Source organism: Hyperoodon ampullatus (genome assembly GCF_949752795.1).
Source record: "Hyperoodon ampullatus genome assembly, chromosome: 3".
Lineage (NCBI taxonomy): Eukaryota > Metazoa > Chordata > Mammalia > Artiodactyla > Ziphiidae > Hyperoodon > Hyperoodon ampullatus.
The window spans coordinates 56,586,871-56,612,274 of record NC_136916.1 but is presented as its reverse complement, the minus strand read 5'-3'; the positions used below and the strand labels follow the sequence as shown (position 1 = coordinate 56,612,274).

General features: G+C 43.4%; 2 protein-coding genes across 4 annotated transcripts in view; one reads left to right on the top strand and one right to left on the bottom strand.

Moving 5' to 3' along the window:
- Positions 1 to 3,630: 3,630 nt before the first annotated feature.
- On the top strand, positions 3,631 to 15,783 carry LCTL (lactase like; the record flags this gene model as incomplete). Of its 3 annotated transcripts, XM_079700498.1 has the most annotated exons (13): positions 3,631 to 3,784; positions 4,195 to 4,358; positions 4,959 to 5,046; positions 5,356 to 5,465; positions 6,116 to 6,244; positions 6,348 to 6,443; positions 7,815 to 7,869; positions 7,965 to 8,126; positions 11,330 to 11,604; positions 12,288 to 12,414; positions 12,588 to 12,787; positions 13,663 to 13,726; positions 15,657 to 15,783. In XM_079700498.1, 13 exons carry the CDS (start codon positions 3,631 to 3,633, stop codon positions 15,770 to 15,772), a joined length of 1,740 nt encoding a protein of 579 aa, XP_079556624.1. In that variant the 3' UTR covers positions 15,773 to 15,783. The 3 variants fall into 3 exon arrangements, with proteins under 3 accessions (XP_079556624.1, XP_079556625.1, XP_079556626.1); XM_079700499.1 differs by lacking the exons at positions 3,631 to 3,784; positions 4,195 to 4,358; positions 4,959 to 5,046; ... (1 more) ...; positions 12,588 to 12,787; positions 13,663 to 13,726 and having other exon boundaries at positions 6,155 to 6,244; XM_079700500.1 differs by lacking the exons at positions 3,631 to 3,784; positions 4,195 to 4,358; positions 4,959 to 5,046; ... (2 more) ...; positions 12,588 to 12,787; positions 13,663 to 13,726 and having other exon boundaries at positions 6,155 to 6,244.
- Positions 15,784 to 15,808: 25 nt separating this feature from the next.
- ZWILCH (zwilch kinetochore protein) overlaps positions 15,809 to 25,404 on the bottom strand; it is a gene marked incomplete at its 5' end in the record, with an annotated part of 38,590 nt that continues 28,994 nt past the window's right edge. Inside the window, 4 exons of the mRNA XM_079700497.1 lie at positions 15,809 to 15,944; positions 17,056 to 17,170; positions 20,288 to 20,400; positions 24,663 to 24,758. Coding sequence (XP_079556623.1) covers positions 17,082 to 17,170; positions 20,288 to 20,400; positions 24,663 to 24,758 — 298 coding nt within the window. The 3' untranslated portion in view covers positions 15,809 to 15,944; positions 17,056 to 17,081. The remainder of the gene's footprint in view (positions 15,945 to 17,055; positions 17,171 to 20,287; positions 20,401 to 24,662; positions 24,759 to 25,404) is intronic.

The following is a 25,404-nucleotide window of genomic DNA, read 5'->3' as shown; positions in this document are numbered from 1 at the left end:
AGTCCCTGTCATCCCCTTTTATATATGAAAAATGGCTCAGAGAAATTCAGTAACTTGTATGGAACACTCAGCTGGCAGATGCTGGGCTGGGATTCAAAGATATACTTGACTCCAGAGACTCTGATCCTAACCACCGCCCTCTTCTGCTCCACAGACCACTCTCCTCATCCCTCCCACCTTTCCCCCCACTCTTCTCCCAGTGGTTTGTCACAGAGGCCTTGTCTGCTCCATCCTCAGAAGAAAACTCAGGAGAAAGTCTGACTCAGGCCCATAGTGTTCCTTATAAACCAAGCACCCCACTCCTGCCCCTGTACTCCTGCTTCCCAGGACAGCTCTGCACCCCAGGATGGGCTCCTTTCCCCAAGAGAAAGGAGACACACACACACATAACACCAACCAAATAACACCAACCAACACCCTGATGGGCTCAACCAGCCCCACTCTCATCCCTGCAAATCCCCTGCCTCCAGCCCAGCCCGGCTCCCGCAGAGACAAGACAACCTGAAAACAGCCTGTCACCTCTTTAATGAACCCAGAGCTGAGGAAGACTCCAGACAGCTGGTAGCCAGCCTCCTTAGAGGAGGAAATGAAGGCCCAGAGAGGGGCAGTGGCTGGCCCAATGTCACACGGCACTAAACTTTGTCTCCTGGGACTTGTCCGCTTAGCTCCGGGCTGGGCAGGGCTGAGTGGGGCTGCAGAGCTGGTGGGAAGAAGTGAGGGTTGGATGGGGCCTAGAGCCCCCTTCCTCTCCAGAGAGAGAAAGATTAGCTCCTAGGACCAGGGAATAGAATGGCTGGGCCCTGCAGTGCCAGCAGGGATAGTAGCTCTCATTCTAGATAGGGAGCCTCAGTCCCAGAGAGAGGAAGTGCCTGTCACTGGAGCCCACGGCCAGTTCCTGGCGACGTGGATCCCCAGTGTCCTTCCCACGCCAGCCCCTTGATTCCCTCGGAAGAATCCAGAGGTACAGAGCGGGCTGAGCTAAGCCTCTCCCATACCCACACCCACTGTGCCCCTGTGCCTTGGACCCATCAGTGCTCCCCAGGATGGAAGACCAGACATTTTGCTTTTACCAAGTCCCTTCCTAAAAGTCATAGAGCTTAGACTCTGGCCTGGGCCCTACAGAGGCTGCTGGCAGAGGGCCCCCCACTCTGCAGCCCCTTGCGGGGAGGGAAGAGGGAGAAGATAAAGAGGCCCACCCATCCCCCAACACACCTGCTCTTCAGCCAGGCCTGGCCTCCAGGGACTTTAGAACACCCCACCCACCCAAGGGAAGGGTTCTACCCTGGTTGCTCCAAGCCTCCAGCAGGGCCCAAGCAGCCCTGGAGTGGGATGGGGTTGGGAGGAGTGAGGGTGGGTGGTGGTGGTCACCCAGCTGTGAGGCCCACGTCCTTCCAGCTTGGAGCCTGTGGAGGAGAACGGGTGGAGACTGGGTCTGCAGTCAGACCCCAAGCAGCCCCTGGCCAGGCGGGGCTGACTAGCCCCTCCCTCATCACAAACACTAGGCCCCTGGCTCTGGGAAAAGGGGGCATTTTTCAGAGATGACATCAGGTCTTAAAGTTTTATGTTTCCTGCCAACCTCAGCCTGGAGAGCAGAGTCCCCAGGGCCCACAGGCCTGGCGGGGCAGGTAGCAGCACCAGTGCAAATAGCGCACCACTGGCCTTGGACTCTCACGGCAGTCCAACCACAGAAGAGATGGCCGCGAGGGTGACGTCCAGTGGTCTGCTCACCTGAGGACACAGCCCTGCGGTCACTGTAGGACAGATGCAAGAGGAGAGAAGATACCAAGCTGCCGGGTCCCCAAACACACCTCAGAGCCTTTGCTCATGCTGTTCCCTCTGTCAGTTCCCATGCCCTACGTGCTCCACGCCATCTAGCGAGTGCTTCCACATCCTTCATTATCTTGTCCAATGTCCCCTCCCTCTGAAGCCAGCCCTACCTCCCTGCGCCTCTATCGTGTTCTGTCCATCCTTCCATTAGAGCCCTGATCCCTGGCACAGTGTTTATTTTTATTTATTGACTGATTTGATTTGATTTTTGCACAGCGCTTAAAACCACCTTGCTTTCACATTCCCTCTGGCCTCCCTGTCCCGCAAGATCCCCAAACCCTAGAGGACTCAGACCGGGTCCCACCTCACTCTGGCAGAAAGAAATTAATCCACCACAAACGGGTAATAAGACCTGCCCCGTTAAGGAGTTACGGCGGGCTTAGCTGAAGGCAGGGAGGCTGGAGGTTGAGTGAGATGCAGGGAGCCGCAAGTGGGGGGATAGAGGGGAGGGATATGGAGAGGTGAGGGCACCGTAGTGAAGGAAACACAGTGGGGGCTTCCTTGGCAGCCTGGGTGGAGAGCAGGAGGCGCTGAGCTTCCAGAGAGGGTGTGATCTAGCTGCCACTTGTGATTTTTTTTTTTAATATAACTTCTTTTTTTTTTTTGGCCATGCGGGGAGGCTTGTGGGTTATTAGCTCCCGGACCAGGGCTCTATCGACCCAGGCCCACAGCAGTGAAAGCGCCGAGTCCTAACCACTGGACCGCCAGGGAATTCCCCAGACAGTCGTGATTCAATGAGTGAGTGAGTAAAGGAATGAATGAGGGATCCAAAGAGAGGAGGGTGATGTGGGAAAACCAAATTTACCTTCTACAGTGAACTTTCTCTGGCAGCAGGAAGGGGTGGACACAGAGACAGATGCCCACACACACTACTCCCCGCCCGGCCACCACCTGGAGTTTCATAGGCTAAGATGGGCTGAAGGTGGCACACTGGGCCCAGAAGGGACCAGGGGACTGGGTCACTGCTCCTCTACCCTGGGAGGGGGCTGACTGGATGCCCCGGGCCCCGGGCCAAGCTGCCTGGCTGCTGACTCAGACCCCGCTGGCCAGCTCAGCATTCCTGCCCTCCCCACTGAATTGGGGCTATTGAAGCTCTTTGTAGGGGGGTTAGGCCACTGGTCACGCCCCCAACCAGAGCCTTCGCTGGGCTGAGGGCTCTGCTCTTGGGGGGGGCGCACAGGCCCTGAGGGGGTCAGTCTGACAGTGCTCTGGCCATCAGCTGCTACTCTGGGGGTGTCTGGGACCGAGGACAATCCTGGGTAAGCTGGCTAGGCTGGCATCAGAGAGGGGGCCCCAGGGGAAGGGAATTGCCCTGACCCTTTGGACAGAAGACCCTGGGATGGTGACCCTGCTCATGACCCCCGGCTTGGGGAGGGGTCTGTCTCTTTGCATAGGCCACAGTGTGTAGGTGGGGTGCTGCAGGAGCTCTGTGGGTTGTCCTGCCAGCCCCATCAGACTGGAGCATCCCTAAGGCAGAGTGGATTCCCCATCAGACTGAGGCCATCACAGGGTATAGGCTAGGTCTCCCCCATAAGACAGGGACAGGGGTGGTTTGAAGCGTTGCCTATGAGACCCAGAGCTCCCCATGCCTGGTCTTTGTCCTCCTTAGTGTTTAACTTGGGAATCGTATCTGGAGCCCAGCCTCAGCCTGTGCTGGTGGGTCCCAGCAAAGCCAGGGACTAGCTGACCCCAGAAGAGCCAATGCTTCTCTAGATAAAGCGCCTCCACCTCGTCCCACCTCCTTTTTCCCCCGAGCCAGGATCTTCCCCCCAAGTCCTGGCTGTATGGGCCTACACCTGTCAGATGTGCTTTTTCAGGTATGGGGGAGAGCCGGATGCCATGAAGCCAGTGAGGGCTGTCACTCTTTGGTGGATGCTACTGCTGGTGTCCAGGCTGGAGGCCACCAGGAAGGAATCCCTAGAAGAGGCCTCCTTCTATTATGGAACCTTCCCACTTGGTATGTCCACTCCTCCATTGGTCTGTCCATCTGTCCATTTGTCTGGCAGCTTGCCTACCTTGGCTGACTTGTCAAGGAGTTTGGTGTTTTAGCTTCCTTATAGGTAGGACAGGGAAAATAACTCCATGTAGTTGTTCCGAAATAAAAGAAGTTCCTAACAGATTTTTTTTTAAGTTACTGTATAGATAGTAAATGCAAATCAGAGCTAAAATGGTGCAGATAAATGCTTTTAACGTATTATGTCTCCTCCCTCCCCCTGCCCTACCACACATGCTCCCACTCCTAGGGAGACAGGGCAGGCTGCGGGGAAGGGGGCTTGCCTTGTGGCCTGGGAGGCACAGCTCAGGGTCCCAGTACTGGGTGGGGAGTTAGAGGGGACTCAGAGCCCAGCTTGGGGTCTCCATTTGCAGGCTTCTCCTGGGGCGTGGGCAGTTCCGCCTTCCAGACTGAGGGCGCCTGGGACCAGGACGGGAAAGGGCCCAGCATCTGGGACACCTTCACACACAGTGGGAAGGGGAATGTGCTTGGGGAGGAGACTGCAGACGTGGCCTGTAACAGCTACTACAAGGTCCAGGTGAGTGATGGGTGTGCATGTGTGTGTATGATTGAACATCACCTAGGGAGAGTTGGGAGGTGACAGACATATTGGGGGAACCCGAGTGACGATGTCAACCAAGTGCTCTGCTAAACATCCCCAATCCCAGTGCAGCCGAGCGGGGAAGGGTCGGTGGTGACTGGGGCTTGGGGAGGGAGTGCCAGGATGTGGGAAGGTGGATGAAGGAGGAAAGGAAAGCTGGGCCCCACCTGAGCCAGTGCCTTAGTCTAAGCGATGGGCAGCTGAAGGGCTGAGGCCATGACCCCAGGGCCTACAGGCCACACGAGCCTGAACCCCTGGTCCCTGCATGGGAATGGGCCCCCTGTGGAGATAGCGGGACCAGCTCATCCTCTGTCCCTTTGTTCAGCACCCACTTTCCTCTCTGGATTGGGAATCCACCAGCCTGATGGATTTCTCAAAGCATCCTCATATCCTGCATTTTACTTGACTCCTGGCATAGCCCCAGGAGGAAGCGGGGGCAGGTGGCGTCATGCCTGTGGCGTAGATGCGGAGTACGTACAGGAGGGACCTCAGTGGGGTCCAGCTGACCCTGCCCTGCACCCACTCCTGTCTGCACAGGAGGACGTCGCTCTGCTGAGGGAGCTGCACGTCAGCCACTACCGGTTCTCCCTGTCCTGGCCCCGGCTCCTGCCCACGGGTATGCGAGGTGAGCTAAGGCCACACTGCCCCAGCCCAGGAGTGGCCCCTTTTGGCCATGTTGGCTTTGTGGGGACACCACAGAGTCCTGGGTGGGGAGAACAGCCCATGAGCACAGTTTCCCCAGCAGCAGCTCTCACGGGTTCTGCAGGTAGCTGGGCTCCCAGCAGTAGCTATTCCACCATCTGAAACCCGAGTGCTGGTGGGCTGAGGGCGCCTTCAGGCCTACAGAAAGCTCCAGGGCCCAGGAAGAGTGCACTTCAGAAGGTCAAGGCCAAGGTCCTTTCTCATCACGTCCCCCCTTTTATTTCGCCTTCAGCTGACGGAGTGAACAAGAAGGGAATCCAATTCTACAGTGACTTCATTGACTCCCTTCTGAAGAGCAACATCACCCCCATCGTGACGCTGCACCACTGGGATCTCCCACAAGTGAGGCTGCGCAGGCTCAGAGGCCCAAGGGGAGCTCAGCTCAGCAGGAGGGAGCCTGATCTGGGCACTTGGGGTTGCCAAGGTGGGGGCAAAGGCTGGGGTCTGGGCTCTGGCTCGGGACAGGAAGATGGCAGGGAGTGAAGAAGAAATCTCCCAACTTACCCATGGCAGGGAGGTCCCACTGGTTTAACTGATGTTTGTAATAAGTGGTAAGTGCAGATTTTGATGTTTTCCAAAACGTTTGGCCTGGAAACGACAACTCAGACTATAAAGAAAGACGCATCTTTTGAGTAAGAGTTGATGGAATAATGAGCAAGTTTGTTTAGCCTTTTCTCCCCCAGGTTTTTAGAACTGTATGTGCTCAAATACGAGCGCCCCCTCCCAAGCGATTTCCATAAAGCCTCACATGCTTAAATCCCTCACAGTTAGACATCACTATTCAAGCAGTTTTTTCATTCGTTCAACAAGGCTCTGTGGTATCACGGCCCAGCTGGCAGAGGAGCTGCTTATGTACCTCTCTGTGACACAGGGTGGTGGGAGGTCAGAGGACAAGACATTGGCTTCAGGGAGGTGATGGGGAGAAGATGGAGTACTATCCATGCTTTAGAGGGTTGGGGCCCCTGCTTCTCTCTGCACGCCTCTGTTTGCAGCTGCTCCAGGTCAAGTATGGCGGGTGGCAGAATGTGAGCATGGCCAACTACTTCAGTGATTACGCCAGCCTATGCTTCGAGGCCTTTGGGGACCGGGTGAAGCACTGGGTCACTTTCAGTGATCCTCGGGTAAGCAAGGCCCCCCTCCAGGTGGGAAAACCCACTTTCCAGGCAGGAGTGTACCCTGTCACTTCTCATGGGTCCTGTGGTTCCCCACTTGCCATCCCTGCAGACAATGGCAGAAAAAGGCTACGAGACGGGCCACCACGCACCTGGCCTGAAGCTCCATGGCACGGGCCTGTACAAGGTGGCACATCACGTCATTAAGGTGAAGTGGGTCCTTCCGGGAGTGAAGGCTGGGTTCAGGGTGGAAGGGTGAGTCCCAGTGACAGCTGAGCCCACCCCAGGGCCCGAGTCTGAGCCCAGTCCTCTGCCACCTCACCTGAACATGGTCCCCTTCCCTTCCATGAGGATCTATGAGGTAGAGTCCTGCCATCCAGGACTCTGCTGGACACTGCAGCCCAGACGACACCGTGACTGCTCCCTATAAAGCTTGCAATCTAGCCAAGGGGCTGGAGCACATGCATGTGAAAACTTGTCACCTACAGTTCTAAACTCTTGTGAGGAATGGTGACAGGAGGAAGTTGGGGGATGACAGTGAGCTAGGGGCTAACATCTTCAGTGACTGAACAGAAGTAACTGGAGGTTGGTGAAGGACAGCAGCAGGAAGGGGTTAGGAGTGCTTGTCTGATAGCATGGACTTCAAAGGACCTGGAGTTTTTGAAGGAGGAAGGAGAAATTGTTTGGAAGCAGCAACAAAGAGCAAGGCACACTCTCCTAAGGTATGTGAGGTGTGAGGGGAAAAATGGCGTCTGCTGGAAAGAGCTGCCGTGGCTGCGGTCTTTAGGGGCAGTCAGGCTCGAGGGCAGAAATTGAGGGGGACATTGAGAGGAGATAATGACGGGCGAATTACAACGCTATTGGAAAGGCTTGAGAAGCAGGGGAGGGGATTGGTCACATTCCAGGACATATAGGAGGGTCCAGGTGATGATGACTGAGGAACAGGGGTGCGAGGCATGACGGCCCCAACAGACTCTCAATAGAAGGTGGACAATCTGATCAAGCAGGCAGGCAAGGGATCACTGGGGACATACCAGACCCTCAAGTTCATGTCAGCAAGAGAACTTTCTCATCTCTCCCTATTTGGCTTAGGATTTCTTAAACTGTGAATATTTAAAGGGCAGGGCTCTGAAGATATCAGTGGGTCCCTGGGAGAGAATATGGAGAGAAGGCAGGTTGGCACATTTTGGATTCTGTTTCTCAACACTGTTCCAGATGCTTGGTATTATATTTTCCTAACTTCCTGAGCACCTATGCTGAAAGCACTGCCTAGTTACTACAGAGGACAACCAGGAATAAAACAAGACACGTCAGCAAAAATCTTAGAAACAATAAATAACACAGAGTGGTGACTTACGTGTTTATGCCAGATTTAGAGCAAGTTTCCTCCACAGCACAAACAAAATGGAGGTCAGAGGAAGGGAGACTATGGATTAGGCTAATGAAGGCTGGACTCATGGAAAGGATAGGACTTAAAATGATCTCTAGAGTTAGGAAGGAGAGAAAGGCCACCTTGGGTTGAAAGGGAGGAGAGAAATGAATGAGGCAGGCACCTCCGACGGACTCCTTTCTCTTCCAGGCCCATGCCCAAGCCTGGCACTCCTACAACAACATATGGCGCAGCAAGCAGCAAGGTGAGCCCCGCCACCATGTGCGCTGAGAACAGACAGGTGACCAGAGGAACAATGTCACTCTGCCTGCCACCCCCTTTTCTTTCTCTTCTTATAAGGTCTGGTGGGGATTTCATTAAACTGCGACTGGGGAGAACCTGTGGACATTAGTAACCCCAAGGACATAGAGGCTACCGAGAGATACCTACAGTTCTGCCTGGGCTGGTTTGCCAACCCCATTTACGCCGGTGACTACCCACAAGTCATGAAGGACCATATTGGTGAGCCACGTCACGTTTTTAAGACTCCAGATACCACAGCAACAGTATTGAGCTCAAGTGAAGTGACCAAAAGGCAGGGGGATAGAAGAACACACTGGGTCAGTTTGGGTGAGGCACTCGATGGATAACCCAGCTCCCAAAGAATTTAGAACTGGTTATTCAAACTGGGAGGGTGGGGGACATCCAAACAAATTCCTAGACCTGGAAACTGAGAATTTCAGAATCCAGGGGAGAAAACTTAGCAATTCTCTAGGCTGCTCTCTTTTGTGTTCTGTTCTCCTGTCTCCTCCCCATTCCACTCCATCCAACTGTAGTGAAGTAGGAGTGAGAAGTCAAAGACACAGTCGTGGGTGGAGTCAGTCCTATTGTTGGTTCTTTCTGCCACTTGAGAAATACTTTCCAAGCTCTAGTTTCCACAGTGTCAGAGAAGAGAATAAAGACAGAACTCACAAGGCTGTATTAATTTCGATGCTTTTAACTGCCACATAACAGAAAACTCCAAACAAAATGGCTTGAAAAGTAGGGGATTTATCATCTCACCTGAAATCCAGAAAAGGATAATCCACAGCTAATTAATCTAGCCCTCAGGGTTGTCTTTGAGAACCCAGACTCATTCCATCTTTCCACTCTGGCACTTTTAGCTAGCTCATCAGCCACTCTCCAAGGCCACAAGATGGCTGTAGCAGCTCCAGGAATCACCTTTACACATCAACACCCTGAGGCAGAAAAAAAGGGATAGTACTATTGTATCTGTTTTTAAGAACAAGGAAAATCTTCCCAGGAAACAGCGTCTACTCCCAGCTGACTTCCCGCTGTGCCTCAAGGGACAGAATTGTCAAATGCCCCAAGGTGCCCTAGACCACCAGGGATAGAGCCTCAGAGCCTGGGGAGGGATCAAGACTCCCAGAAAGGATGTGGCCCTTTGGAAGGGGATGAGAAAAGAGGGCATGGAAGAAGGCAGGCATGGGTCTATTGGGTAGGCAACCAGCAGTGTCTGGCCATAGGAATCTAAACATATAACTGTGATTTAGAGGTATCAGCCCACACCTCCCTAAAAAAGACAAGGATGACAGTGAAATAGGCTATATCTCACACATCAAGGCTATTTTAGATGTTTGACTAAGAATGTTTCAACATTTCAAAAATTTCCCTTTCTAAAGCATCATTTATCAAGACTTGTCTGGAATAGGAGGCAGCAAGTTCTAATTCCAACCCTGCCACTAACCAGTGAGTGATTCTGGGCAAGGTGCTTCACCTCATCCTGTCTCAGTCTTATCACCTAAAAATGAAGGGATTAGACAAAATAATCTTTAAAAATCTTTTGACAATAACCAGTTCTGTGACATGTTCTGTACACATACACTCAAAGTCTTGAGAATGATTTCCTCAAGATGAGTAAGGAAAAAGCCCTCACGATGGGACAGTGCCCATATGGAACATTCCTGCAGACACACCCCATCATTCACATGCTGTTTGTTCTCTTGGGACCCTCAGAGGCCACTGCAGGTGCTACAAGATTGTACTAAAAAGCCAAATTGATTACCTATCATAGAACAATTCTTGGGCTTAAAGCCAATAATCCCAGACCCCGCCAACTCCAACTCTATGATAATTCAAGTGGGAACAGGGCTCAATTTTTCCCTTATACAATGTGGAAAGAAGGATCCTCTAAGTAGCTTTTTCTTTTTCTTTTTTTTTCTTTTGTTTCAGCATTATTAAGTATAACTGACAAATAAAACAGTTAATATTTTCTTTAGTAGTGAAAGCATTCTGCCTGAAATCTCATTCACAAATTACTTCCAGGCATCTCAGAAGCACCCCTTCATTCACAATAAATATATGAAGAAAGGTAATTCTAGATGAGTGCTGTTCAATAGAACTTTTGGTGATCATGGAAATGTTCTGTATGTCCTATATCTGTGCTGTTCAATATGATAGTCTGTAGCCATTTGTGTCTATTCAAATTCAAATTAAACAAAATTAAAAATTCAATCCTTCAGTGTGACTGAGTTGAAGCTGCAGTCACATTAGCCATATTCCAGTAGCCACATATGGTGAGTGTCTCCACATAGGAGACACTACAGTGACAATTCCTGTGGTTTTTCTCGTTACTACATGTAACTGAAATAACATGCTAATAATTTAAAGGAATTTAATAATGCAATCTTTTCACTCATTTAATCTAAGCCAGCAGTCTCTTTGGAAACATTTTTATGACTACATTTTAGATCAACTCATAAAAATGTTACTTTTCTTTATACATTGATTTAAAACTTTTTTTGCATAGATGATACAAGGACATGTTTCACATGTTTTGAAGTACAAAAAAGTGAAAAAAGTTAAGCTTCCTTCCCTCCCCCACCCACTGCTCCTATCCTCCCCAGAAGGAAGTACACTTCCAGAGATGCATTGTGCACGTGTGAGCAAGAACACTGCTGCTCGGTATGTGTATACACTTGCATGTACTGTATGTACGCAACACTCTGCATCTTTGTTTCACTTGAGCATCCGTCTTGGCACTCGTCCTTGTTGTGTATGAAGCACTGCCTCATTCATTCTCATGGCCGCATACTGTGGTACTGATGGATATCCCATCATGTTTTTAACCAGTCTCTCCTGACAGACCTTCAGGTTGCTTCTAATCTTTTGCTACTCAATCTGTAATGAAGATCCTTGTACATACATCCTTTTACATGAGTAAAGTGTAGGATAAGCAGATTTAGAATTGGTTGGTGAAAGGACACACACTTTTACAATTCTGAAAGATAGGACAACATTGCCCAACACAGAGGTGATGTTAGCTTACACTACAACAAGGCCTGAACGTGACCGTGTCTCTCCCGACGCTACCACTGGCCTCCAGTTCCCTTCCCAGAGGCAAGCAAAATTACCAATTTTTGATGTAAGGAATAACCTAGTTCTTTTTTCCAGATAGCTACATAATTGTCCACACACAAGTTACTGAGTAATCTGTGAAAATATTACTTTTAAGCAATATAAACTTAAAAATTTTTGGCTAGCATTCAAATGTCAAAATTCCAGTTTGAAAGGCTAAGGTCATAATTTCCACACAGGTGAATTCCAAAGCCCAGGATCTGGATAACAGCTTTCATGTCAACATGCCAGTATCATCGTGGTACATGACAAGAGAATGATTGTGAGAAAATAAAACTTGGTTAAATTCTATTTTCTTCTCTCATTAGGAAGAAAGAGTGCAGAGCAAGGCCTGGATATGTCGAGGTTACCGGTGTTCTCACTCCAGGAAAAGATCTACATTAAAGGCACATCTGATTTCTTGGGATTAGGTCATTTTACGACTCGGTACATCACAGAAAGGAACTACCCCTCTCGCCAGGGGCCCAGCTACCAGAACGATCGTGACCTAGTTGAACTGGTTGACCCAAACTGGCCTGATATGGGGTCTAAATGGCTACATTCTGTGCCATGGGGATTTAGGAGGCTTCTCAACTTTGCTCAGGTGATTATTACATTAAGCTAAAGGACATTTTTTACCTGAATTCATGTTCTTATAGTATAAGCTCAGGTGCCTACATTTTAAAGTTAATTTAAAAACTAGTTACTTATACTTCAGAAGCTACTCGATATAGGCCTTAAAGAAAGACAACAACAAAAAAGACTAAAGTGGACTTCTCTAGGGGTCCAGTGGTTAAGACTCGGTGCTTCCATTGCAAGGGGCACGGGTTCGATCCCTGGTTAGGGAAGTAAGATCCTGCATGCCGCACGGCATGGCCAAAAAAAAAAATCAATGCCTACTATGAATAATCATATATATAGATCATATACATGGTTGTTATACATTATATAAATTATATTCATGTAATATAATATGCACATATTTCATGATTATATATATGTATATATATTATATACATATTTATATATAAAACTTTAAAATTCTTATCTCATATTTAGTTATTTTGCTGCTCTTCTCACCTGTACTGGAATATGTGGGCAAGAACAAGACCTGAAGCATATTTTCTCTAAAATGATGCTTTGTCAAGAAATATATTCTTCTATATGAACTTGCCTCCTGCCTACATTCATCTCTAAATAAACATGTTAACTGGCATCTACTAAACGCTAAACACACCCAATTAGAATATGGCAGCCTTCAATATGTGTTCCCATGATTCCTTTCAGACTCAATATGGCAATCCACCCATATATGTGACAGAAAATGGAGCATCTCAAAAATTACACTGTACCCAATTATGTGATGAGTGGAGAATTCAATACCTTAAAGGATACACAAATGAAATGCTAAAAGGTGAGATACAAACCGTCTTCACATATCTTTCTATTTAACTTGGGCAAAATTTGATAATACACGATTAACTAAAACGTGTTTCTAAATCTCATAGATGAAAACACTTAAGATTATCTTCGCAATACTATTTTTCCAAGAAAATGAAATATATTAAAAATGGAATGTCTTTGCAGCTATCAAAGATGGTGCTAATATAAAAGGGTACACTTCCTGGTCTCTGTTGGATAAGTTTGAATGGGAGAGAGGATACTCAGATAGATATGGATTCTACTATGTCGATTTCAACAAGAAAAATAGGCCGCGCTATCCAAAGGCTTCAGTTGAATATTACAAGAAGATTATCACTGCCAATGGGTTTCCCAATCCTCGAGAGGTAGGAATAATTATCAGTGTTACTCATTCTGGATTTTAGAAGAGCTAGGCAGCTGGGGTGCAGAGTTTGGCAAGTGGGCCCATTGTTTCTTCCCCTTTCACTACCTCTCTGCTTATTTGCTTAGAATGGGGTAAGGACACTGTAAAATGCAATCCTAGCACACAGAGCATTAAGGGCACACTAGGGTTATGCAGGAGTCCTGTTTACTTTAGGTTATGACAGTCAACAGAAACTGATTTAAATGTTATCCTAAATGTTGTATCTTAATGCAAACAAATACTACCTATTCTTCAATATACATGAAAAGTTAAGTAAATTGAATATATAATGACCGTATAATCTTCACTTCTTTTCCCACCAAATTGTACAGTGATACAAATGCACTGGTTCCAAAATGAGATTAAAAGTAATAATTAAAAAAATCCTTTAAAACCTCCCATTTTCAATAACCTACAAATTTTTCTATCAGCTCTCTATTCTGTATGCTGCTGCACCTAATGGCAGGAAATATAAGTTGTAATTTAGAGTGTCTTAATTAAAAAAAAACTCATTTGTTTATCAACATTCTTTAGAGTGAGCCTAGTGGGACTATAAATAGAAGCAGTGACTGATAACTATCAGATATTCACTAGTTTTGCATTACTAGAAAAGACAGTAATTGCATTATTAGAAAAAGATAGCTGGATTATAAGCTCAAGAATAAAAACTGTTCTTTGGCTCCCTCACAATGATGCACATAGGCATTCAATAACTATTAACTGATTTAAACTACGAGCAGATTAAAAAAATATATTTCTTACCCCATATTATTCCAAACATGATTTCAAACAGCAAAAAACTAGTTTAAGACAACTTATCAAGTGGGTTTTTATTAGGTGGAAAGTTGGTACCTCAAAGCCTTGGAAACTTGCTCTATCAACAACCAGATGCTTGCTGCAGGTGAGTTTAATTCTTTGATAATTGAACCATGTAATTACGTATGTAATGGTATTACCAAAATCTCAAAATGTGGACCCACCTTAAGTCAATCTTCCAAAACCACATGATTAGAAATGGACTTTCCTTTACTTTGAAGCAATGTCAAATTTCTATCAGCACTTAAAATATGTTTTAAAAATCTACCATGAAAAAGAAATATCTACTCTAGTTTGATTCTGAATCATACTGTAAATTTATAAATCTACTATTTATAAATTTATCTACTCTAGTTTGATTCTGAATCATACTGTAAATTTATAAATCTACTATGTGTTATAGTGGGCTTTGTTGGAAGGAGGGAGAAATTCAACCATTATACCAAATGGAATGAAGAAAAATCAAACACTCTAGATATTATATTCACTCATTCAGCAAGTAATTATGAAGCAGTCACTATTGACTCAAGGATGTTTTAAGCCCTGGGGACATAGCAATAAACAACAAGGTCCCTGCTCTCACAGAAGGCATTTCTAATGCAATAGGATCTAAAAGGATCAGAGATGTAGAATAACCAGGATGTAACCATGCATCAAGAAATGCCAACGCATATCATTTGTTTCTTTGAATTTTGTGTTTCTCTCTATATAAGGGCAACCAGAGAAATACACTTCCTGTTTTAATGAATTCATCTTCCATGTGGTATCAGAGGTGGAAAATGCTAGAGCAAATCCTCTCAATTCAACTATCTTTACAGGCCAATATACCACTGTCCCCTCCCCCCCTCATCTAAATAATCAGGCGAATATTAAAGATTTATATTCCATTAAACTAAAATAAACTTAATGTAGAGACATGATATAGAATTTACTGTTGAGCCCATGAGCTCCATGAGAATTGGGCCTGTGCCTTATTTATCTCGGTAACCAAGGGTGCCTGGCACAAAACTTAAAAGCAGGTATTTCGTAAATGTCCACTACAATGTTAACGCACATGAAATATGCTTATCATTTAACTCTTAAAGACTGCTTAGCTGTGTTAAGAATGACCGTAAAAATTTTCAATGCAGAAATTCCTATACCTCTTAAGATATACCATAAACATTTTTTTTTTTTTTTTTTTTTTTTTTTTTTTTGCGGTACGCGGGCCTCTCACCGTTGTGGCCTCTCCCGTTGCGGAGCACAGGCTCCGGACGCGCAGGCTCAGCGGCCATGGCTCACGGGCCCAGCCGCTCCGCGGCATATGGGATCCTCCCAGACCGGGGCACGAACCCGTATCCCCTGCATCAGCAGGCGGACTCTCAACCACTGCGCCACCAGGGAGGCCCTACCATAAACATTTTTGAAGGTATGCAAATGTTTTCCAAGGAATTTTCTTTCCTAAATCCCCCCAAAGAGAATTATAGAAACTGAGGAATATGGCTGCTAATATTCTGAGTAAGCACTAGCATTGACATACATTTAGACTTTATTACAGTACCTATGGAAGAACCAAATTTAAGCATTCTTTTTTTTTTTTTTTTTTTTTTTTTTTTTTTTTTTTTGCAGTACGCGGGCCTCTCACTGTTGTGGCCTCTCCCGTTGAGGAGCACAGGCTCCGGACGCGCAGGCTCAGTGGCCATGGCTCACGGGCCCAGCCGCTCTGCGGCATGTGGGATCTTCCCGGACCGGGACACAAACCCGTGTCCCCTGCATCAGCAGGCGGACTCGCAACCACTGCGCCACCAGGGAAGCCCTTAATCCATATTTTCTGAAATATCTTACAAAGCCCTCACATAATTTTTTTTATAACATTTAATTTACCAGGTTCTCTTTTATAGCAAATGAGAATAATTAGCAAGTGTGATGATGCCATTTTCCAAGTTTATCCAGACAACTGAAGCTTTCAGGATGAAGCTGCATTCGCCAAAATGACCACATTCTCATCTGCCATGTTGCTCTCTCCCCCTCCGCAGAGCCTTTTCTAAGTTACATGCAGATCATGACGGAGATCATGGTACCTACAGTCTGCACCCTCTGTATACTAATCGCTGCAGTTCTCCTGATGCTTCTGCTGCGGAGCCTGAGCTGAGACAGGGTCATCCATTTTGTAGCTGCATCTTTCACAGAGAACCTTTGGGATCTTCTTCAGGATCTTCCTCCTTTTTCTCCTTCAAAGGTTTACATACATCTGTTTTCCGGTTCTGTGATAATTACCTTCCGACCACCTCTCTCTCTCTCTCTCTCTCTCTTTTTGGCTTGAGCTGGGATTGAAGAATTAGAAAATAAAAATAAGCATAAATGAAATAAAAATCACCTGTAATCTCACCCCTCTCAAAGACAATGTTAATATTTTGCTGTATATTATGCATTGATTTTCATTTTGCAAAAAGGGATCACAGTGCACAAACTGTTTTGTAACTTATCTCATTTAAAAATCTGTCTGGAAATATTATTTTAATGTAGAAATGATTGCCACATTAGCACTGCCCTACACATGACGGATAAAGTCAATCCTTTAGATATAACAGTCCTTTCAGGCTGTAAATCCTATCAGGCAACCATGAAAAAGCATTAGGTGGGTACCAAGTAAATGAGCATATATATATTTCTAAAATAAATTTTCTTATGCTAAATTAATATCTTTTACTCAATGAAATACCTCAAAGAAATATTATATATTGATTATTTAATTTATATATTTTCTCTGTAACTAAATATTCTGTTTTTTCTAAGTCCATTTTATTCTTAACTATGCTAAAATGCTAAAATTAATATCCATCTATTTGGGTACAAAACACGGCTTAAGAGAAAGAATGATATTAGGCATTTTATTCATTATCTGATTCTACTTAATGTTGTTTGTGAAACACAAAAACAGTAAGATCGTAGAAAAGGCTATTCCATTAATTCTTTTGGTTAATACTACCTCAAGTTAAACATTTTAAAAAGGGTATTTACATCTGGGACTTAGTCCTACAATTGGGCTGGGTTACAACTGTTTTTAACAAAACTTTGCTTTCAATGTCAAATTGGCATGCCTGTTTAGGGTTTTTCTCTTCCATCAATGGTTCTGAGACCAAACTCTCCTTCTACTATATATACAGATTTCAAATGCAAAGACATTACCACTCAAAAATTTTTTTTTCATTTCTCCGGTTTTAGGATTAAACTGTCAGTTGACTACAGAAGGTAGAAAGGAAATTAAAGATTTGCACTGCTCAGTAACACCTGGTAAGCCTTTTATGTGATTACTAATAATCCATATTCCAAATGTATTAAATCAGCATTTATGTTGTAGAAAGAAAAACGAAAAAAGTAAGGTATTTAAGACATTATAAAGTATCTGCAGAGAACAAAAAGTGAACATACTACCTTATAGAGGGCCCCATCAGCACACTTCACTTGAAATGCACCTGGCTGCAGGTAACCATGTTAGTAAAGGATATCCTTTCTTCCAGGCTACCGTTTAATGTCAATTCAGAAAAATCTATAACCAGAGAGAGAGAGATCAGAATTGAACTCATCAACAATTCATTGAATTGTTTTCCTGCTAAGTTACTGCTGAATTTTACAACAATCAAGAGGTAGTCTGAATGATGTGTCTTCTACTTTAAAAGAACTTGTTAGATAAAAATCAGCAAAGACAATTCCTTTTAATAGTCAAACCTCTTGATGCATTGAAAACATGACTAAACAAACTAAAGTAGATTTTTAAAAATTATATATTCGGGGGGAATTCCCTGGCAGTCCAGTGGTTAAGACTCCACATTTCCACTGCTGGGGGCCCAGGTTGGATCCCTGGTCCAGGGAACTAAAATCCCACAGGCTGTACAGTGCAGAACCCCCCCACCAAATTATATATTTTTAATTTGGTAAGCTACTGCTTTATTTTTTAATGCCTCCTCCACTACAGTTAAATATAACTGTCTTCTTCCAATCGTAATATATATTTCAGAAAACATTTTCTACTTAGGATTTATAGTCTTAGGGCTAGACACATATCCATTTTTTTCTCCTGAAGATTGCTGTATTTCAAAATCAAATGATACAATTAACATTTAGATGAGATCATGTCCACTTCCTTGTGGGTCATTTTGGTTTCCATATTCCCACCATTACCAGCAATCATTTGCCGAGCACCCACTGGGTGAGCAGCACTCTACTGGACACTGTTTTTCTCCCCCATTAACTCCAAGTCATTATTCTCTTTTCCCAGGGCAGTTAAAAGTACACTTTTCTCTCTTCAGTCTTCCTGCTTTTGATGTCAACTGTTTTACTCAAGAGCATCATACCGTTAGGTATCTTGAAAAGCTAGTATTTGACCTAAGTGCTCAGTCCAATGAAATAGAAAGTCTAATTTTGTAAATGCCTATGATCTTTGGCCAAAAATAAATGATTATTGGACTTGAATATCTATCTACAACTGAGGCTTTGTTTGAATAATCTATGACTTTTACAAATGAAGTCCTCCTTTAACAGTGGGTCTTGGTTTGGGCCAAAGGTCACTGAATAATTTCTAGACAAACACATCAAGAATACATAATGGGTAGAAGAGGTTATGAAGTTCAAGTCAAAATGGAGTGTGAGTGTGTTTCCAAGCACGTAAATATATGATTTCATAAAAATTCCTTATTTTCATAAAAGGAGTAACTGGACCAATACAATAGCAAATAGTTTTAACTCTAACATGCTAAACAACTTTCATTCTTTTTTGAAGCAGCCTGCATTAAAAACTCTAGAAGACAGGTTCCGTATACTTCACTTATTCAGCATCATTGGAAAAGGTGTTTAATCTTGTATTAATCTCCTAACAGGTTTAATCTTAATGTAATAAAATTTATTTTAAAATGGCATTTTTGAAAAATGTATCACATTTATTCATGTCTTTTAAACTTTTAAAATCATAAAACACATGTCTTTAAGAAAAAAAACCTAAAACAACAGATATAGATAAAATAAAATGTTTAAACTGGTGGTCTTCAACCTTTGTTGCACAATGAAATCACCTGGAGAACTTTAAAAATTCTGATGTCTAGGCTCTACCTCCAGCGATTCTGATTCACTTGGTCTGGGTAATAGGACTTTAAAGGCTCCCCAGATGCTTCTAATGATCAAAGCTGAGACCCACCCCTGCCCTCATCATTCCACACCTCAGGGTTGAGCTTTAGTTTTCTCCTTTCAGAGGTTTTTCTATGCCCCAGGCCCATGTTTTTGCTACTGTAAACAGTACTGCAATTAGTGATCTGGTCCACAGGCCTTTTTGCACGTCTGGTTATATATGTGGAATAGATTCCTATTAATGGAACTTGTGGTCCAAAGAATGTATTCTTTAAAATTTTGGTGAATAGCACCCTCCACAAAAGCCATACAACTTTACACTCCATCCAGCAGTGCGTGAGGTTCCCCCAAATCCCAGCCAGCACTGTGACACCAAACATGTTGATCTCTGCTAATGTGACAGGTGAAAGATGGTATCTACAGAATATAAATTTGCATTTCTCTTATTATAGGTGGGGTTGATCACCTTTTGCTTTTAAGATGACATTTAAATTTCCTTTTTGGTAAATGGTTCATATTACTTGCCCATTTTTTCTACTGAGTTATTAATACTTTTCTTACAGATCTGAAAGTTCTTTATATACTAGAGAATGTAGCCCCTTTTCTGAACATGAGCTGCAAATTTCTTTTCCTAGTTTATCATTTGTCTGTTGCTTCGCCTCTGGTATTTTTTGCCACGCAGAAATTTTTTTATTTTATACAGTTCATTTTCAATCTTTTATAGGCTCCAGCTTTTATATCACACTTAGAAAAGATAGCACGATCTTAACTGATGGTTCTTAGGAAAATTTGATTTCTTTAGGACTTTTACAGTTCAGCCATATGAATAGAGAAGTTCCCATTATGCCTGAATCAAAACATACTCGGGGGGTGGGGAGAATAAACAATTTCTGGAAATAATTTTGCAAAATATCAATCACTACAATAGGACTATTTGTATTCCCAGCTTTCAAATACCCTTGAATTCTGTCTTAAAACTATCAGATTTTATTTTGGATAATCCTTGCAATATTTGAATCAGCCATTTAAGACTTATACAAATAAGAGATGACAGCCCCACACAATCCATGTGCCTAAAGATAACAGTTTTATAGGTACTTACGGAAGGAGGTATAATTAACTGGTGGGTCAGCTAATTATACCAGGGGCAAAAAGACATTCTTTGACACACATAATCTTTGATACAATACTAGAAATCTCAACCCTTATTCCTGCCACAGAGAAGGTATTAGAGCAGAAATATCATCACTGTTTTAAATGGTGCACAAAAGTGTGAAGTATGAGCTGGCATTTCCATTTTATAACCTATTTTCACACCTATGTCCCTATTGCTTGGTGCCTTTTAATAAAATTTCCTCTAGCTAGGATAATGAGAAAAAGCACTCTTTCATGTTTTTTTCCCCCCCAGAATAAATAGGTTTATACCTAGAGTTCAGGAAAATTATTTAAAACTAGGCGCAAGAGCTCTAATAATAATCTCTACTAGTAAACTTAGTTTATTTTCTATTGGAATAATTTACGTGAATAGATTACAAACCATCTCTACCAGGTTTGTGAAAATTCAGATGATCTACAGGTGGGCTCCCACTCAGTTGCCAAACTGTTTTCACCTTCTTTTGACCACTGTTTATTTCCACTCTCCATTTCTGTGGCTTCTCACTAAGGAAAGAAAAAAAAGCAAAGAAAAAAAACCAATCCAATTCCTTCTTTCTATAGTTATATAGTGCAGTCCTTCTGTGGTAAGCACTGAGGAAGAAGAGGTGGAGAGGTCACAATTCCCACCCTCAAGAAGCACAGTCAAAAGAGGGAGAGAAACAAGAATGTAAATGATAACAAATTGGTGCAGCCACTATGGAAAACAATATGGAGGTTCCTTAAAAAATACTAAAAATAGAACTACCATATGATCCAGCAATCCCACTCCTGGGCATATACACAGAAAAGATGAAAACTCTAATTCAAAAAGATACATGTGGGCTTCCCTGGTGGCGCAGTGGTTGGGAGTCCGCCTGCCGATGCAGGGGATGCGGGTTCGTGCCCCGGTCCGGGGAGATCCCACATGCCGCGGAGCGGCTGGGCCTGTGAGCCATGGCCGCTGAGCCTGCGCGTCCGGAGCCTGTGCTCCGCAACAGGAGAGGCCACAACAGTGAGAGGCCCGCGTACCGCAAAAAAAAAAAAAAAAAAAAGATACATGCATCCCAATGTTCACAGCAGCACTATTTACAACAGCCAAGACATGGAAGCAACCTAAATGTCCATCAACAGATAATGGATAAAGATGTGGTGTGCCTATATATATATATACATACACATATATATGTATGTGTGTATACACACACACACACACACACACACACACACACACACACACACACACACACACACACAATGGAATACTACTTAGCCATAACAGTATGGGCACAGTATGTATCACTGATGATAGATGATACTGACATATCTCTCAGATACCCTGGGCCAGGGCTCTGGATTCCTTGACCTAGAGAATAGGATTCAGTGAGGCAGACCTTTGAGCCCATGTGACTACAGAATTTGCTGATGACATAATTTTACACAATACCAGCAGGAAATTTTATCTCTCTTTTCAGTAGTTTAATATTGTTTCATACTGTGTACGTAAGTGTTCACTCACCCAGTTAAAAACACCGGGTAAACCAAATTTTTATATAGACTACCCTTGCCATATGTTGCTTTTCTCCCCCTTAAAATATACAGTTTAAATCCTTAAAAATTCATGCATAATACTTTGACATGTCTGGGGTCTCTCTGTTCTTCTCTCATCCACAAGGGATAAACAAACCTACCAGAGCTTGAATGTGATTTATTTTAGGGATCAACCCAGGGAAGGGAAAGCCCTTGTGATTTTTTTCTTTTTAAACTATTCACCAGTTAGGTAAATTAGTTCACTAAGGTAAAAAGCATTCAGAAATACAAAGATAGGAAGCTAAAGGAAATATAGCACTGTGCCACTTGGGGCTCTGAAATTGGATTGGGTGAACTGAGTAAAGAAAACAACATGACCTAGGCTTGAGCTCCCTCATTTCTCATGCACAGTTCCTGGTCCCCTTTGTGACTCCTTTCCTAAAATAACCAAGTGCTGATGTCATTGGGTCACTTACTGACAAGTTCACAGCTTTTAGGAAAAAGAGGGAGTTGGGAAACACCTACTTTTGAATTAGATATAAATCTTGAAAGTTTTGAACTATTGGCAGCTCTTAAATCAGATGGAACCACAAACCATAAGAATTCTCTCTTGTTGAGCAAGACCAGTAAGTTAGAATAGAATAATTTAACAATTCCATAGTTTTCTCCCTTTCTTCTCCTCTTCATGAAATCAAGAGTGATGAGAAACAGCTCTTTCAAATACCTCTAAAGGTATTGTACTGTACCTCTTTCCCCTCCAAGCAGCCCTCTTTATGCATTTTTGCTCAGGCAACCAAGAACATAGAGTATTGGCAGAAACATGGAGTGCTTTTGTACAGGCCATCTGTACATAAATGTGTAATTAATTTATTTAATTTTCCCATTTGTGTCACAGTAAAGCTTTGTACAGTGTTTTAAGTTCTGTTTTAGAATTACTGTATTTTATTTTTATAATCTAGTAATAAAATATTCATTCCGTGTGCAAAAAAAAAGAATGAAATAATGCTATTTGCAGCAACATGGATGGACCTAGAGATTATCATGCTGAGTGAATTAAGTCAGACAGAGAAAGACAAAGATTATATGATATCACTTAAATGTGGAATATAAAAAATAATACAAATGAATTTATTTATGAAACAGAGTCACAGACATAGAAAACAAACTTATATGGTTACCAAAGGAGAAAGGGGTGTGGAGGGATAAATTAGGTGTACGGGATTAACAGATACACACCATTATATATAAAAGAGATAAACAACAAGGATTTACTATATAGCACAGGGAACTATATTCAATATCTTGTTAAAAACCTATAATGAAAAAGAACCTGAAAAAAAAATAGTATGTATAACTGAATCACTTTGTTGTATACCTGAAAATAATACAATATGGTAAATCAACTATATTTCAATAAAATTAAATAAACAATAACAACTAAATTTTGAAAAATGTTGTAATAGAGAAATATCAGACATGGGAGGGGACAATACACAAGGGGTAATTTAACTCAGATTGGGATTGTAGAGTTGGAAAAGAATCCTCAGATATTGTGGTCTTTGAGCTGAGCTTATAATGAAATTAGAAGGAGGAGTTAGTTAAGCGGACAAGATCCAGGATGAAAGAAGGACACGGGTGAAGGCACTGTCAGGTAAGCATGTGCGGTGTCTGAGGAAATGCAGTAACATAGGGTCTCTGACTCAAAAGGAGAGTGGGAAGGCGTGGTAGCACATGAACCAGAAAGGCACAGCGGCCGGGCACAGAAGGTCTCACAGACCACACGGAGGCGGATGGAACACTGTCCTAAAGGTAAGGGAGCCATTTAAACAGAAGGAAGTCATGATGGGATCTGAATTTTAGGAAGATCACTTTGGCGGTCACAGAGAAGGAAGTTAATGGAGGCAGATAGAGCAGCTAGGAAAAAGGATTTTACTGCACTCAGCCCAGGTACGAGATGAGCAGATATGAAATAGATGCGAAGATGTAGAGAAAGGAACAGATTCAAGAGCTTCCAAGGAGGTCAGGACTTGGAAACCATTTCAAGGAGGAAGGAAGTGACAGCAATAAGTGGAAGATAAGTCCTAGGTTTCTGTTTTGGGCATTAGGTGGAGATTAATCATGGCCGCTTGAGAGGTCAGATGGGAGGAGGAAACGTGTTAGGAAGGGGAGTGAAGAGTTGGGATTTAGAGTCTGAACTACCTACAGGATGTTAAAGTTGAGAATTCATGTCTAACAGACAGCTAGAAACATGGGTGTGAAGCTCAGGAGAAGCTGGAGATATGGGTTATGAATTATCATTAGCCCAGAGGAATTGAAGATTGGGGTGTGAACGAAATCACCCAGGGAAGACAGGAAGTAAGAAAAGAGGGCAGAGGGTAGAGTTCTGGTGGAAACTCACATATGAATGAGGCAGAGGGAGAAGAATTTGAAAAGAGGACCATTCTCAGTCTTGGAGGTGGGCCAGAGAGGTAGAGTTAAAATTAAGACAGAATGTTATGCCATGAAAACAAAGGAAGGGGATGGGTTCAAGAAAGCAATAGTATTAAATGCCACAGAGCCTTACAAGTGCTTACGGAAGGAGAAAGAATTAGTGGGCTAGCTAATTACACAAGGGGCCAAAAAACTCTTCTCCTGGAAAGTGTCCTCTGGATTGATTTGCCAATTAGAAGGCCACTGGCAACTTCTGCTAAACAATTTCAGGGGAGTGATGAGGTTTGGCTAAGAGGGAACTATATAGAGGGAGGGTATAAATGGAGTGGCTTCAGTGTGAGAGAAATTTCAAGTCTATTATATGCTGAGAGAAGAGTAAGTGGAGACCATGATTTGAGGCAACCTCGGTGTCCCGCATGGATGGCCGATCTATCGTCTTAGCCTCAGCTCCATACCTCTGCAATCCCCAATCCCAGATCCTTCTCTCACTCCCACAGCCATACCTCTGACTTCGCTGTCATTACCCCGATCACGTTCTTCCCAACCTGTCACTTCCCTTCTGGCTAAAGTTTCTGCCCTATTCTGTGAAGAAATTACAAATTGAGAGGAAAATGAAAGTAGAGGACCGACAGTCTAAAGAGAGGAGACCACAGGTCTGGGAGAAGGAAGAGGGAGGACTCTATCAGACTATGTTCAGGGGATGGGAATCAGATGATTATGGTTTCAGAGGTGAAGCAGCTCTGGGTCATGAGGTCCCCATGGAGCAGACACTGAAACTGCCTAGAATCATGGCTGGACTTGAAGTATAATTTAATTATTAAATTGCTTACTTTTGATATAAGTCTTTTATAGCAGTTGGTCTGACTGGCAGCTGGAAAATGTGTTGCTCATCAAGAGGATTTTGTTCATAAAATTTTATGCAGGATCTAAAAAGAAAAAAAAAAGAAAAAAGAATTGCTTTTGGAAAAAAATGCCACTTGGAGATAAAGGCTTTCTGTTCATCTAAAGCTCATAAAGGAAACATTAAACCCCCATCCCAACAACACTTAGGTTATTATTATTTTTTTTGAAAGAAAATTTCATTCACTTTAAAAAAATTAATAGTGGACATATTTCTCATAAATATAAAATATATTTATGTTGAGCTCAAGTAAAGGTGTAAGTGGGGAGAAAGAGGTATCAGAAAGAGAAAAACAAAAAGGCAAAAGAGAGACAAAGATATTGTTTTCCAAGTATGGAGAATTAAACAGTTAACTCACATATACTACTGATCTTTAATGGAAAAAAAAACAAAAACCAAAAAAACCCAGTAACAATTTCAAACTTTTCTCTTTACAAGTAAGTCAAATTCTAATTTTGGAAAAGGAAATGGTACATTTTCTTCCACAGGGAAAAATAAACCCCATTCTTCCACTGGATGGTTCACTTATTTCCAGTTTGAAGCCTCAAAAAATACACCAGCGATCCATGTGTAAGGATTATTCCAAACTGTTTTTAGTCAAACTGATTGACAAACTCTCTAAAATTTCAGCAACACTATTGACAGAGGTCTGATAATAAAATTCGATTCCA